At 44.3% G+C, this 15769-nt stretch overlaps 1 protein-coding gene across 1 annotated transcript in view; it reads right to left on the minus strand.

Annotated features, from left to right (window-relative positions):
• Nucleotides 1–15564, minus strand: part of LOC144937858 (BMP/retinoic acid-inducible neural-specific protein 3-like) — a 32596-nt gene extending 17032 nt beyond the window's left edge. The window contains exons 1-4 of the mRNA XM_078865381.1: nucleotides 15247–15564; nucleotides 10695–10888; nucleotides 9328–9500; nucleotides 6061–6166 (exon numbers count right to left, since the gene is read on the minus strand). Coding sequence (XP_078721507.1) covers nucleotides 6061–6166; nucleotides 9328–9500; nucleotides 10695–10888; nucleotides 15247–15491 — 718 coding nt within the window. The 5' untranslated portion in view covers nucleotides 15492–15564. The remainder of the gene's footprint in view (nucleotides 1–6060; nucleotides 6167–9327; nucleotides 9501–10694; nucleotides 10889–15246) is intronic.
• Between the last annotated feature and the right edge of the window lie 205 nt (nucleotides 15565–15769).

Below are 15769 nucleotides of genomic sequence, written 5' to 3' on the forward strand. Positions count from 1 at the left end.
CTAAGGAAAAATGCTGGCACGCCACGTTTTGGGATTAAAACATGGCCGGCGACTGCAGAGTTTCTGGCGAGCAGTCAGGCTGCTAGTTATTGGATTCCACGTGCTCCAAATTTTAAGGTCCAAACCCCATCGCTCGTGAACATTGAGCCCAAGGGCACAAACACATCCAAAAAAACTGTAGCGTGTGTGTGGAAACTTTGCAGGAAAGCACAGCAGAAAATCAACTTGCAGTCCATAAGAGAGTGATTATTTTAACGTGAACTCAGGGCCCAATGCCTGCCCACGTTGACAAAGCTGCATGCTAAACGCGACAGTAATTAATTTTGATATCGCGTAAGGTTTTTCATCTAACTAATTGTATTTGGAAGGTAAAGGTGCAGCACTGCAAGCGCTTGCTCAAGAGCGCTGCTTTTCGGTGCTGGTTAGATATCTGGGAAGAGGTGGGAGTACGTAAACTTTTCGCCACTGGACACGACCTGCCAATCACCTGCCTGTGTTGTATCCGGTTTTATTGCTGGGTGGACAGAGGTGTGGAGATTCAAAAAACTCGCGCCATCATATCAACTGCTGTGCCTGGAAATCAAATTAAATCGGAGACCTCTGGATTGAAACTCCAGTGTGCTTTTTACCATTACACCACAACAGCGTTCCACCAAAAAACAACAACACAGTACATAGTTTGGTTAGAAACAATTCCAACAAAACCATACAAACTAAAAACGAAATGTGGAATATCTGGGCGGCTTAGTGAATTAGGTCACGGTGTCAGCATAGTGAATGTGCAACTTGTGCGATCCAGAGCTGAAGCCCCGGGGTGGGACAACAAAAACACAAAACTTTGTCTTCTACGTCTGAAAGAATTTCCATGGTCAGTGGATTTCATGGCTGTGCTTTAGTCAATGATGACAATTTTGCACACACACACACACCAATAAAAAAAAACTTTTTTGAATTGTTGTTTACGGTAAGTTCTGATGCGGCCAGACATTACTTCAACAACAACAAAATCTGGCTCTCAATTTCAACCCACTTGTGCCAATTGCCTCGCAGTCAAGTGACAAATAATATTCGTTGAGATCTCTTGCAGAGCAGTGCGACCTTTCGAGTTGGAGAACACAGAAGCGGCTACATCAGAGGTCGCAAACGGGTTTTGTTTCCTTACCCGTACCCGTACCCGGCCGCACCAGGGTCGCAAACGGGTACCCGTACCCGGCGGGGTACGGGTAGCCGGGTATCGGGTAGGGTACGGGTATCGGGTACCCGGTTGCGACCTCTGGGCTACATCCCTTCAGGTGACTGCTGCTCAACAAAGTAGGGAGCAGCAACACCTGTGCACCGGCTCTTGCCACCAAGAGTATTTATTTTTTACACAAGACAGCAGTAAAAGAGTGATCTTTTCATTCTCAGTTCTGGAATTTAGTGAAATTAAGCGCAGAACCAAAGTTAAGATAATGTTTATTTTCTTTAAGCAGTCACTGGTGAACGGACTGATACCATCATACTCGCTTCACAGGTAGCCACCCACAGTCAACTCGGTGTTCGAGCCTTTGAGCCCGACTGCCTCCCATGGAAGGCAATCTTAGAGCTGGTGTAATGCTGGGTTGGACACGTTTCACTCGCTTCCAATTAAACTGTTTAAATATGTTGATATGAGAGTTTTTTTTTTTTGCAGAAGCTGAACTTGGTAATAAATTGTAACGTGCAGATGTGCACGAAATGTTTTTTTTCGAATTGCGTACTACCTGCTACGACGTACGGTTCAGAGACACGGTAAATAACAACAACAAAAAACAATGCACCAGTTTCAAGTCGATGAAACGATTGCATGCCGATGTATAAAATGTACCACGTGTACGCACGCACTTATGCAGGGCTAGGCTTGTATGGTCTTTATTTACCGTTTGATGAAGGTGAAAGTGATGGTGTTCAGCTCATCGAAGTGGCTTGCATCATATTTGGAATGTGATAGTCGCCAAATAATAAGATAAGCACACCATTCTACATGTGGAGGGAAAAATTCGAGGACCTGGAGGAAAATGGCACACAGCCACCACGGAGAGCACACACAAACTCCAACTACATATAGGCGTCAGGGTGGAGATAGAACCCACGACCTCCTGCGTACCATGCAAGCGAGATAACAAATCGCTACCGTGGTGCCCTAAGTCTCAGCGTGCCGACCTGCAGAGACTGCGTGCAGTTAACATGCCGCCTGACAGCTGTAGTGCACGGATGTTTGTTGTTGCCAGCAAAAAACCAATAAGGAAGACCCCCTGACCTTAGCGACTGCCAATAACATAACAACAACTATCAATAGCGCCCCACGACAAACTCGTGACAGCGGACAAGTGTGAAATGTGACGGTTTGGTAATGTGATAATTGGGGCCGGCGTAGAAGCAAGCTGTGGCTGACCTTAGCATGAGGTGTCGATAATAACTGAGGTGGCTATCAATAAACCTTCAGTCAAGGTGCTTTCGAGTGTTTGCTTATGAAATTAAATTTTCAGCAAACAAGTTGGATGCACGGTAGAGGGATGTTGCTGAGGTTGCAACGGTTCGCACGCTAAACGCTGCAACAGCCGCAACAGCGCGTGTGCGCTCCCTCCTCTTCAAAAGATGTCTAAGCAGTATGGAAGAGTAGGCCAAGACTATCTAGACGGGTCCTCCAGAAATCCCTCGAATGAATGGCTGCATCTTTAGCTTCTACTTTGGAAGTGAAGCGAAAGCAGGTCGGAGATGTGATTTAACATTGAAAAAGGAATGTTTTATTTGCTAATACGTATGCATCAGGAAATGATAACACATAAAAAAAAAGCACGTGCTGGAAATTATATTGAGAGGTAAAAATCAGGAGCACATGGATGAGGGAACAACAATGAGAATCACAGATATCATCATGACTGTTGAGATAAACAAGCGAGCTTGGACAGGACACATCACGGCTAGAAAGGATGATGGCCCATCGGCGAGACTACTGACAGTGTGGCAGCCACCAGTGGGATCACGCTCCAGAGGGCATCCTCCAGAGAGATGGAGCAATGATATCAACTCATGGGTGTAAGCGAGATCGGTCGGGGCACTGTGGGACTACCTGAGCGGTAGCAACGAGGAGGGGCCTTTACCCAGTCGGGGACGAAATATTGCTGCAGAGGCACCAACCCCCTCCCCCCCTCTCTATTTAAGGCTTCGACACAGAGGCGTTGTTTATCTGTGTGTCTGTGTGTGTCTCTATCTCTCTCTGTGTCTCTTTCTCTGAATATGTGTTTGTCTATGTGTTTCCGTGTCTGTGTTTTGTCTCTCTCTCAAATTTAGCAATCTTTGGAAGAACGTAATCAACCAGGTAGGGTGTTGACTGTTGTGTTAGCCTACTCTCTGTGTTGTATTGCATTACATTTCTAAGTTTACTAGGTTTTCTCGGTTCTTTCGGTAAAGTCACGTAGAAGGGAAGTAATAAAATAATAAAAATAAAACATAATAACGTCGTGAGAATTATTTTATTATGTTTTATTTGTATTATTTTATTACTTCCCTTCTACGTGACTTTACCGAAAGAACCAAGAATATGAAAACCTGCAGTCACGAAAGCTTTAAATCGAAATTTACTAGGTTTGTTTTCTCATTCATTCTTACCTGATGACGGTTGCTTGTGTTGCAACTGAAAAGTCGAATTGTATTATTTATTTTATTTTATTTCTACGTGACTTTACCGACAGAACCAAAGAGTGTTTATAAGATGTTTAAAGTTAAAATACAACTTAAATTTGACAAGCATAGATTACTAGTGACCTAGATATGAGAGCAAACTCTTCTACGCCTTCTAGATTTGAAGCTTTCTACGCCTTATACGAGCTTGCCGGACAATATAAACAGTGCACCTACACGTACAACTCCACTTATTTGTAACACCGATTATCCCCTATTTTTCATTATTCTCAAGCCCCCATTAATCTGCCGAAAGTCAAATTCACACAACAACGAAATCCCTGGATAAAAGGCGTCATGTGGATAATTCACCCAGCGTTATGTTCACATATAAAACAAGTTATTGTCATGAACACACGTGCATAGTTACGTATGCCTATAGTACCCTTCACTTCAACACAGATAAGCGCAATTTCATTTGCATTTATATTCAGTTACATTTTATTAAAAGTAAAAAAAAATCTGAAAATAAATTAAACTTTATTGCATGTCACAAATACAAATGGAAAACCTAGCTTAATTATTATGTAATACACAACATAATTTAAAATGTTAAAAACCCAGCGCCATAATTGTCATTATGATGTACTTTCATCGAAAGAACATTATAATTTACCATGCAAATTGAATTTAATTGAAAATGCTCCACAGCTTCACCCCATTAGATCAATTTCCCAGAATATTTGGTTCAAAAAATTACACGTAGAGAAAATGCATTCTGTATGTTTAAGCACAATCAGAACCCTTAGATTTTTATTACGTATTTTTTTGCTCTTAAAACACGCGTATGTTCAAATGCAAGATTAGAAAAGCAAATTGCTTCGTGGCTACAGTTGGGGAAAATAAACTAGTTGCAGACCTTTTTTTTTACCCATTAGCAATTCATTGACTGCAGCGTTAATTGGATCCCTTCAGCTAATTACCCATTTTAACGTCATACATCAGAAAACCAGGAAACACATGAACGCTAATGTGCAAATGACGAGACGTCAAATATATTATGTGGCTTATTTTGATTTTGGGTCAAAGAACATTCCACATCTATCCATGCCGTTCCCACATCCCAGCTGTGTGGCTATAGATTTAAAATAACAAATGTTCTCCACGACCAGCATTGAGATTAATTGACTTTTATATATAATGAGCATGACAACAAAAAGTTAATAGCCAAAATCACTGAACACAGAATGCTTTTATAAATTGCTTCACGACGCTTACGTTTTATTACTTGTGAACACGTTTCAGGAAAAAAAAGAACGGGAAAACATTAAACTTACTTTGTCCTCATTTTAACATGGAGGCTTTCACTACCAATATTTTTTTTATAAAAGGTGTTTTGCGTTAGATTGCAAATTAATTGTCCTCATTACTGCGAAGAGTACTGGAACATAATAGACGTGTGCATGTGTGTGTACAGTATATATAAACACGATTATTATGTATATGTAGGATGCGCAATGAACCCAGCAATCTGATTTAGAATCCCGGGCCATGGGCTAACATCATTGGCAATTGATATCAACACTCGCCACTGGTCTCCCCTGGGCTGATTCAGCCATTAAATGAGTACACGAGATGGTGTGTAATTATACCAGCACTGGGCAGACAAAAGTGGTGGCCACACCACCATCGAGTGTGCCTTGCCAGCCTGAATAGTTACTCACCAACAGCACTTTCCCCAATAGTCTATTCGAGGCTGTATGGGAGATCTGTGTCTTTACATAGTATAGGCATGTGCACGTTCTTTACATTTCGAACGCACATTTGGAGTGGCGTATTACACTGGTCAACAAAAAAAGTTTTTTTTCTGGCCTTGACTTTTGCAGCTGTTTTAGACTAATTTCAGGGTGCTGATTGCAAATCTGATCTCAGATTTGCTCTATCACATCTCATTTTATGCTATCGGCATACCCCATTTTCATTGATTTTACCCGAAATTAACTCTGTCACTTATGATTGCAAGTTGTTGCGAGTCAGTGACTGCTTTAGTGTTAAAATATGGTGCTGTCTTTTTAGGATAGTGTGTTTATAATATCATTTTATGTAGATATCCACATTTATTTAATATTTTTCTTCTGCAGTTTTTATTGAAAATGCAATATTTGACATCTCAAAAACCTGATGTGATAGACAAAAACTGATGCCAGATTTGGAATCAGCACCCCAAAAGTACCTTAAAACCGTTGGAATACCTTATGCCAGAAAAAGTGTGTTGACCAGTGTTATTTTTTTCTCCCATCGACAAGCGTGTGGCGTACGAGCGCACTTCCGATGCATTCAGTGAAATATCGAGAACCGACATGGCAGCGACGATGCACATGGCGATGCGTGAGCGCAGGTGGCGGGGGCCGTCAGTACCTTGCAGCTGGATCTTGTTCTCCGTGCTGTGGATGAGGACGGAGCTGACCAAGTCCAGGTTCTCGTAGCTGCTGCACCCAAGGGGCCCCTTGCGCGTCTCTGTTACCTATGGCGTAACGGCACAGGAATTAATTGCTCAGTTTTAATTGTTCTCGCCACCAAAAGGAGAAGGCGGGTTTTTTTTTGTTTTGCCCGACAATAACCCCTAACTCCCAATAGTGATAAATTTGATAACCTACACAGTTTGTTTTCTTATCATGGGAAATGGGTTCTCAGGAAAGGCCACTCTAATTTGGGGCTGCTCGTGGTTGCATGAAAGGCGTTCGTAAATGAGGTGTTCTGCCGTATCCGGCACAGCTTATTAGTGAGAACGCGTATCCGTGACCATTGCACTTCTTGCCTATTAAGTGCAGATCATTTCGTTGCACGAATAATTAATCGTTAAATTTAGACAACATTCCCAGGTGCCCGCCCCTCCGGTTGATGTAGCACCCCACCTTTAAACTGCTCCCGGGCCGCGCTCCGGGAATTCTAGATAAATGCGGGGAGGTGCGCTGTGTATGAATTGCGTAGCTGCAAAAAAATTGAGATAATGAGTTAATGTGGGAATTGGAAGCAATGGAGAGAGAGAAAAAGAGAGAGATAAATGAAATAACTAATCATTTGAAAGCTGCATGCTCGAGAATTGCCCACAACTTCTTTAAACGTAACAACTTTCTCGTGCTCAGCTAAAAAAAAAAAAATGTGGCGTTTCAGAAAATTGCAAACCATGCAATGGCAGATAATAAACAGTGATGTTAAAGGTCAGTCTCAATATTTCCTTTAATAATTCCACTTGAAATTTGAGGTGAGACGATACACATTGTGAGCACGTACACCTACACCACATTCTGGGCAATTCCATGAGGATCTACAAGAAGTAAATCCTCCAATGATGAGGGTTCAGATGTGTGTGTGTGTGCACGTGCATCTATCTGGCTTTGAAATGCCACAAACGACGGTAAGGAGCATCTCAACAAAACACTTGGGAAGTTCTCCTTTATTAAAATGCCGAACCGTCAAAACAGTGGGGCATGTTTTCCATTTCCCTCTCCAGCCAGCAAAGCACACACGCACACACACACACAGCAAGTTCTGGAAGAATTGATGTTGGTCAAAGAGTGCTTGAAAAATCTAAGCAATAAAATTGGAGATAGGCCACATAAGAGTGTTGTGAAATTCTCTCAAGCCTCTCTAAACTTGTTTTTAAACAGGCTTACGGCAGTTCATACTCATTATATCCCATTAACAAGGCAATCGCAAAGAACACAGAAGGCATTTCACTGGCCAATGAAAAGTACGTTTATGAACCACTTAAATCCAGGGAAAAGAAGTGAATGAATAATTTACATGTTTACTCATTTGAGCACAGCTAATTAAAATTTCACCTGTATTGTAGTATTTACACTTGCAAATAGATTCGTGTTGTAATTCAACACTATCTGCGAATTCGTTGAGACAAAACGCCACGCTCTTTGTGTTGGCAACATTAGAATTCGGACAGCGGTAAAGAGCATGAGAAATTCCGTATCGCCATTGCGAATGCAATAATCGATGCCGTATTCTTGCACGAGGCTACATTTGCTAATATTTTACATCTTACGAAAAGGCCTCCAGAGTTTGCTCGACGATTATTGCACAACCCACTCTCCAATAAGGCGAGCAGGGCTCTGTGCTTTTAAAATTGGGCTAAAGTCTGGGCCACCTCGGTGGACTTTTCAGGTTTGCAAATTACAATTCGTTGACTTGGGAGTATATTTTAAAACTGCAGTCATTCATACGGAGGCTTTTGCAATGCGCATCTACAATATTTCTGATGTAGTAATAGGGCTTCGGAGAGCAATCTGTGAAGCCTTCTTGCTGGAAAAAGCTAAATCGATGAGTTGATGAGCACTCATAAACACTTACAGGCCATTTACTTGCACCGAAAAGTGTTTGAGAATTTATTATATTTTTTTGCCTTCTTCAAATGTTGCACTTTTACACAAATATTATTTGACGTAAAGGATTACAATGCATTGGACGAAGAATATAAAACGAGGCCGCAGGAAGCATTTTGATAAAAAAAAACATCGAAACAAAATGTCTGTTCCCGCTGTGGCTTAATCAGACGGGAGCAGTTCTTTTCCAAGTTAACTGAATGTTCTTTTTGATGTCGTGAGAACAACACCGAATCGAGAGAGGCTTTAAGAATGGCACACAATGGTATGGGTTTCTCAAAGGCGCTATTAAAACAAAGATCGATAACGTATTCATCCACACACGTATTCATTTTTACAGGATTCAGAAGTGGCACAGGGGATTCGCGAAGCACACTCGGAACCTGGTGACCCAAATTCGATTCACACCGAAGTCGGAACCAGTCCTTGTCCTCCCCCTTTCACCATCCTACACTGTGACCAGGCAGTGCTGGATTATCCTAGTAGCAAAAGTAGGATATGCTACGGACCCCCCACTTTCAAGCTATCAATTCCGGTTCAGTGATTCTGCACTTGCTCTATTACTATCGTACTATACTGCCTTAAACGTTTATGAAAGACTGGGTGTTTAAGGTTAGCGATTTATCATATTATCTGACTGTATAGCAAATGAAAAAATAAAATTACTTTACTATGCAAGTTAAACATTTGTGTTTTAATATTTACGTGTTTTTAATTTATTTCGGGTCCCTTCATAACAGATGCTACAGGCCCCGCAATAGCTTAATCCAGCACTGTGACCAGGATTGGTAAAGTATGGTCACACAACCCCTACGACTGACATAGCATGGAGGGAGGCCCTCCGTCCCAACGGGAACTGGTAAAAAGCTTTCAATTTAAATTATTCTATATTATTACCATTTCATGGGAGAACTCCTCCTTATCTGCAATCATATTGCCTGTGACTCCTATTGCCAGAAGGTAGCCAATTGTTGAACAAAAACTCCGATTATCTGCGGACCTTCCTATGAGCCACGATTTTTTTTCCAAGGTTGAGTGGAGTCAAATCGTAGACAACCCCATGAATAATAGGATCGGTGGTAACGGTCCCCCAGCATCACCGCGGATAAGATGAGTTTCTCCTGTATAACGATCAGAGCGGCGTCGAATTTCCCTGCTTTTAAACGTTGGCGAGGGGCAGTGAAAACGCACGATGCCAGAGGCGGCCAAAGGGCGCAACAATCTTGGGCGGCCTGCTTAATTGTTCAACGGCGATCGGAGCACAGGCGCCGACGATGGAAGCCGTTACCTGCACGGCCCAGCCGGTGATCTGGATCTCGTGCAGGCGACGCAGCGTGCTCTCGCGGTTGATGAAGTATGAGGCGGCAAGCTGCTGGATGGCTTCCAGTCCCTGCGCAGAGCCGTTGTCTGGCCGTCCCTCGAGCCGCGCCAGGTCCACCAGTATCGTCAGCTTCTCCTCGCCTGCGGGGAGCGCGGCGGCGCAAGGTAACGGGCGTGTCGTCGGAGATTAATAACGGTGAAAAGAGGGGGGGAGGGGGGGAAGGCGCGGCCCCTGCGACTGCTGGCTCTTGCCACTGTTGGCAGATAGGGCCTCTCCAAAAGGGATCTTTAGGTCTACTCTTTCCACGTTGGCCAGACGTCTTTTTTGTTGTTGTATTGTTGGTTGTTGTTACTTAATGACCCCGTGCCCCTGCTGGACATCTGTGAAAAAGAGCTTTCATAGCTCATCGGATATCTCCAGGATAAATACAAATTCTGATTCTGTCTTGGAAGAGGTGGGAAAACCCATATTTTACCCCATCACACGTGACCTGCCAATCAACTCACTGCAGTGCAACCATTTATACTGCTGGGCACGCATAGGTGGGGGGGGGGATTAAAAAAAAACTTCGCCCAGTGTTTCCACTACCGTGCCTGGAGGTGCAATCGGATATGCCACCCTCTGGGTGGCATATCCGGTGTGCAATCCATGACACCATGGCAATATCCATACTAATGGTAACCAATGTTAAATGATACCCTTCTTTTCAGCCGACATTAGATGCGGATTTAACATTATCATAAATGAAGAGAAGACCAGATAAATTAATGCCTTGTCTTGTCAGCTCATTAGCAAGCACTACAGCGGTCTTTCTCATGGGAATGGTATGCAGGATATAAAATTATAGGTATGACCACACAGGCAAAATAAATTGCGTTGGTGTCCCACTATGTTCCATTACGTGTGTTAGTACCCACCAAGCCGATAACTTTGAAATTCCCAAGGTAGTTTAATGTACCTGGTTGAAAAATTCTTCTCGCTCTGGCGGAGTGAGATATCAGGCCCTCGCTGTGTATAATAATTATATGTTCTCTTTCAAACCCATTACATGCCGGGGTAAGAAATATGTTCCACTTTCACATACTGACAAGTCATTTTTGGCTCCGTGGAAAGTCTCTGCCCGGCACAGCTCAATTGAATCAATCATATAATTATTAAAAGTTTTGTGCATGAGCGATATTGGCCATAAACTGACAGTCGGCTATCTCGGAATGAAAAAAAACGAGACATTTTTTGTTAAAGGAAAATTCAAAAAAAATTAGAAAACCTTTGAGAAATATATCCCGGCACGCAATATCGAACATCAATGTAAATGTTAAGCGGCGTTTGCTCACCACCGAGCTTGCCCGAGACGACATAATGTGTGCCGTATTTTCGAATGAAGTTATCCAGGAGCTGCTGCTGAGTTGGCCGTCGCCCCAGCTGCCTCACGCTGCGCATGAACTCCGGGGAGAGGGGCAAAGGTGCGTGGGGGAACTCCGCCCGTGACTCCACCGCGATATTACTCACTTTCCAGCGAGCAAATTCCCTGCAATAAAGAAAAGAAGCAAAGCCAATAGACTGACTGCGTTGGGGGGGGGGTGCAAGGCCACAGGGCCACATGCCACCGAGTGATCTTTCCAAGATAATAATGTGAACGGAATGAAGGGAACGTTTGGGAATAAAATGTACGACGGCGGCTGCGTTTTTGGATCGCGATGAGACCTTTGCACAGAACGTAGTTGTTTTGAAATAACGATGACACGTATTTTTGACTAAATGCAGAAGATGTATGAACTCGATTAAAATATTTCACACCTGTGAGAATATTCCGTGACGAACTCGGATCTCTTTGCGAACAGAAAGGGAGGTGCCTTGCCTATAAACATCTGGCAGTTCACAAGCGTTGCTTCAGGCAAGCCAGACACGACTGATGAGACTTTGCAAGTCAAAACTGGTCAAGAGCTCGCTTGCATTGAACCAATCATGCTGAAATGATACACTCCCAGAATGCCGTGTTGGCTGCAGGGCTGTGTAAAAATGACTTAATTGTTTTACGCGGATGGAAAGATACGCCGTCTGCTTATTTATTTTGTAGCTTAAATATTCCACAACGGCGCTACTTATTATTTTGCGTCACGAGATTAAGCGATACACTGCGCTGTCTAAAGACTGCACGTGATGTGTATAAACAAGCAATGAACACAAAAAAACACGAGCGTATGTTTACATTTTTGTTTATTCTTTTCTATACTAACGACCTAATTTGTTTTGGAACACAACGTGACACATTTGGAAAGTACAAGACGAGGATTGATGAGCTGTTTTAATGTTTTTGATCAGTCAATGCAAACGGTACCCTGAACGATTGCTTTGAAAGGCTCGTCAATTGCTTTATCAGGTCAGTAAAAAAAATAGACGTTTCTTTACCGACGTTTTTCAGCCATTCATCACTGGAAGTGCATTACTTGAGCTTAGTGAACACACACACACGCAGCCCAAATCCAAATGCAAGCGATGCTCCTGCACATTAATCTAGTTCCTCGTGTGATAATTGATGGAGCCATGAATAAACACGTTAGCATGCGTAAATTTAGTTCTGCGTGCGATGGGACTTGAAAGGGAGACACAGCTGAATTGCATGTCGGTCAGAACACCGTGTTACCGATAAAATTATCCAAATTCCAATCTAAGCATCTCGCAGCAACTGAACCTGGTATTGATACTTTAGCATGTGCTGCCACCCCAGGCAACTAAACCTAAAATTGGAATGAAGTTAAAGGTGCAGCCGTGCAATTGCTTCCTCACGCCACTGCTGGTGGTCAGTTCTCCACTTTAGAGAGGGAACTCTGGAGGGCGCCTATTGGAGGAGCTATTTTGGCCTACTCTTCCAAGCTGGCCAGTCGTCTTGGAAGAGGTGGGAGTAACCCATTCTTGCCGATCGAATACGGAGCAACCATTTACAAATGCTGGGAGGACAGAGGCAGAGGGGATTTAAGAAACTTGGCAGTTGGTTCAACCGCCATGCCGGGAAATCGAATCGAACAACATGCAAGCCGCTACACCCATGGCAGCAATTCGAGGGCGCAAAGAGTAACGTATCGCTACAGGGCAATTGGTACGGTGCAAGTTCCAACGCCATACTTTGACAGCATTGGCCGTCGACGGTACTCAACACCAGGGAGCTCTATAGAGCCCCTCTAGCAGAACATTTTGGCCTACTCTTCCATACGTGTGCATGTGTATATATCGATGTTGAACTTCGTTCACGCTGTACGTAGCAAACTGTGCATAACGGAGGTGCGGGAGAATGACAACAAACTAAACCACACGGGCACCACGGAAATCTTGCAAATGGTACGGCTCTCTTGCTAATCGACTGCTAGATGAGGGCCCACCAGCACCGTGTGGGTTTGTGGGGGTTATTAGTGGGCACGCTTCACCACGCTGGTTGGTGCTGGTTGGCGACGGTGCAGAGCCATGGACTTGGCAGCAACAGCAGATTTTGCGGCGCTGCCCATCTGCTGCCATTGCAGCCCCACGGCCGCCTACGACACTGATCGTGCATGGCGGTCGCCAGTCCAAGTGCCGGCCAGGCCATTGCCTGCTTAGCTTGCGAGATCCGATGAGATCAAGCGCATTCTGGGCGACTTTAAATCAAAGGCGACGTCAACATAATACAAGGCAAAACGAGTGTTTGTACAATGCCTAAATACATGAGCCTCCGGAGGCTGTAAACGGCAGACGGTAACTTCTGGACAACAGTTCTGGGGCCTATAAGTCTAAGCCAGATGAAATTACGATATTTGTCTCTGCCTGTGCATGCGTCTGCGCGTGGGCGATTGTGCGTGTGCACTGCTGAATGAGACGCTGTGTGCCTGCGAAGCTGATCACTTTAGACAGCACTTTCGTTGTTTCCATGGCAGCTTTGCCCACTGCCTCACTTGTTCTGGGGCCTGCTTTAGCACACCTCATCAAAATACTAAAGACAAAGCATTTATTTCATTTTAACGATCATCCCCGCGTGTGTCACATTTTAAATTAGGCCTGATTTATTTTTGTTTTAAGAAAGCGTCTGATGTTTTTTTTCCATAAGAAAACAGGTGATGAATTTCCAATACGGTTTTACTATTTATTTATTTTGCTTACCCAGGCCTGACAATACCAATTTATCAAGAACAGTTGCACAATGTAATTGTATGAGTAAACTAAATATGTCACGTTTTTTTATATAAATGTGAAGCAAAGAAATGTGACCCATTTTTACACAGTCCAGGTGATGTGAAAACAACTTTTAAAATATCAAGAAAAAGGTTAAGGTGGAGCCGTGCTCTTGCCACTGCTGATGGAAGAGGCCTTCAATGGAGGGAGCTCTATAGAGCCCCTCTAGCAGAACATTTTGGCCTACTCTTCCATACGTGTGCATGTGTATATATCGATGTTGAACTTCGTTCACGCTGTACGTAGCAAACTGTGCATAACGGAGGTGCGGAAGAATGACAACAAACTAAACCACACGGGCACCACGGAAATCTTGCAAATGGTTGGAGTACCGACACCTGAGCTGCCGATTGACTCTGATATTACCCACGTATACAAAGGAGGGAGAAGGGGGCCGGAGGGGGGGGGGGGGGCATTTTATGAATCTTTCCCCGTTGTTTAAACTGCCGCAGCAAAGACATTGAACCGGCGACCTCTTATGATTGCAAGAGTAGTGTGGCGCTCACCACTGCACCGTGGCAGCATTCCCATATCAGGCCTCCTTGTAAAATGTCTATTCATTTGCATTGTTTTTCAATGGCTCAAAAGCGAAACAAATTGGAGTGCCCTCTCTGTTGAGATTCGGCGCATCGCATCCCCCCGGCTTTCGGCTGCAAAAGTATGGCAGGAGTGCAGCTTCTGCCGCGGCAAGTGCACTAATGCGGCACGAAATGAATCCGCACAGTGTGTGTGTGGCCACGGCAAGCCGAGCACTACTGACAAGCAATGCATACAAATATTGCGAGTGCACAGGCACCAACCGAAAACAAATTACTTCAACTAATTTACAGCCGCCTGGGTGCCTCCGGTGGCAGGGCGGGCAAGGTTACGAGTTCAAATCCTGGTTCGGTGAGGGCTGGTGATGGAGCGGGTTGAGTCAACCGATCATTAACATCTGGGGTCGATAAAATTGCTACCACTTAATTGGGGAAGTCGACAGCAGTTACCCTATGAAGACCCCCCCCCCCAAAACCCCACCATAGGAATGTGGAATTTTCCCCGCTGGCTCAATGTTCATTTGAGTAGGAAATCACTGTTGACTTTGTTTCCCACATGTGTAGCGAAGACGGTTATCAAATTATTGATGACGATGATGATCTCATCGGCTCTAAATCCAACAATTCATGGAAACAGATATAAATGGAAAAATTATTCACGTAAAAGTTTGGTTCAATTCGTACCAGCGTTGGGGCTACAACAATGTCATTACCATCATGTAATACATTTAATCCCATGTATGCATTTTCCATAAATGTGCAAAATTCCTCTGTTGATATGCAAATTCATTTGTCAAGGCGCTCTTCCTCCCCTAACCCAGCTTAAATATACGCTGCCAAGCTTGGTGGTGTTCATTCAGACGCTGTCTTTCCGACAGACCGGTTCTTCACCTGAGGACGGCTGCTTGCGTTGTGGCCGAAACGTCGTGAGAATTATATTTTACTATGTTTTATTTTTATTATTTTATTATCTCCCTTCTACGTGACTTTACCGAAAGAACCAAGAAGATGAATCCCTGCAGTCACGAAAGCTTTAAATCGAAATGTAATACATTTGCATTAACAAAATAAATGCCTCAACCAAAAAGAAAAGATCCGTTACAATTCACACACTTGTACAAAAACGACACGGACCAATAAAGCAATGTACCTGTAGATTTTGTATCGGACGGTGTAGCCCTCGCTATATTTCTTGAGAAAGTCTTTGTACTCCTCTGCTTCGTGGAATGGCCCGCGGTCCGTGAGCAACCAATCAAACGCGTCGCTTCGGCCCTGGCTTCGCCCGTCTCCTGCCGCCACTCCTTGCGGCAATCCCAGCGTGCCGTGCATCTGGCTGGTCACATGGTCCCAGGCAGCCAACAGGCAGAGGGCAGAGAAGATCCGCGGCCAGTGCATGTCTCCCAGCGCCCCTCCGCCGTTCTCTCATCATGCTCGCTCCATCGTTCCGACCCCCCCCCAACCCCCCCCCCCCCGAGCCCCCCCCCCTCCCAATTCCTGTGGCCAGCTGTCGTGGTCTCAGTGGCCTGTAGAACAAGATTTAGACACAATCCCAGGTGTGGTTGAGCTCGCCTGTGGGTGGGGGTGGGGCAAAGAGAATTCAATTTTGGTGAAAAAATGAGAGCATTGCAAGGGGGTAGGGCAAAAGGGGGGGGGGGGGGCGACGGGGGTTGGGG

The sequence above is a fragment of the Lampetra fluviatilis genome, chromosome 20, assembly GCF_964198595.1.
Source record: "Lampetra fluviatilis chromosome 20, kcLamFluv1.1, whole genome shotgun sequence".
Lineage (NCBI taxonomy): Eukaryota > Metazoa > Chordata > Hyperoartia > Petromyzontiformes > Petromyzontidae > Lampetra > Lampetra fluviatilis.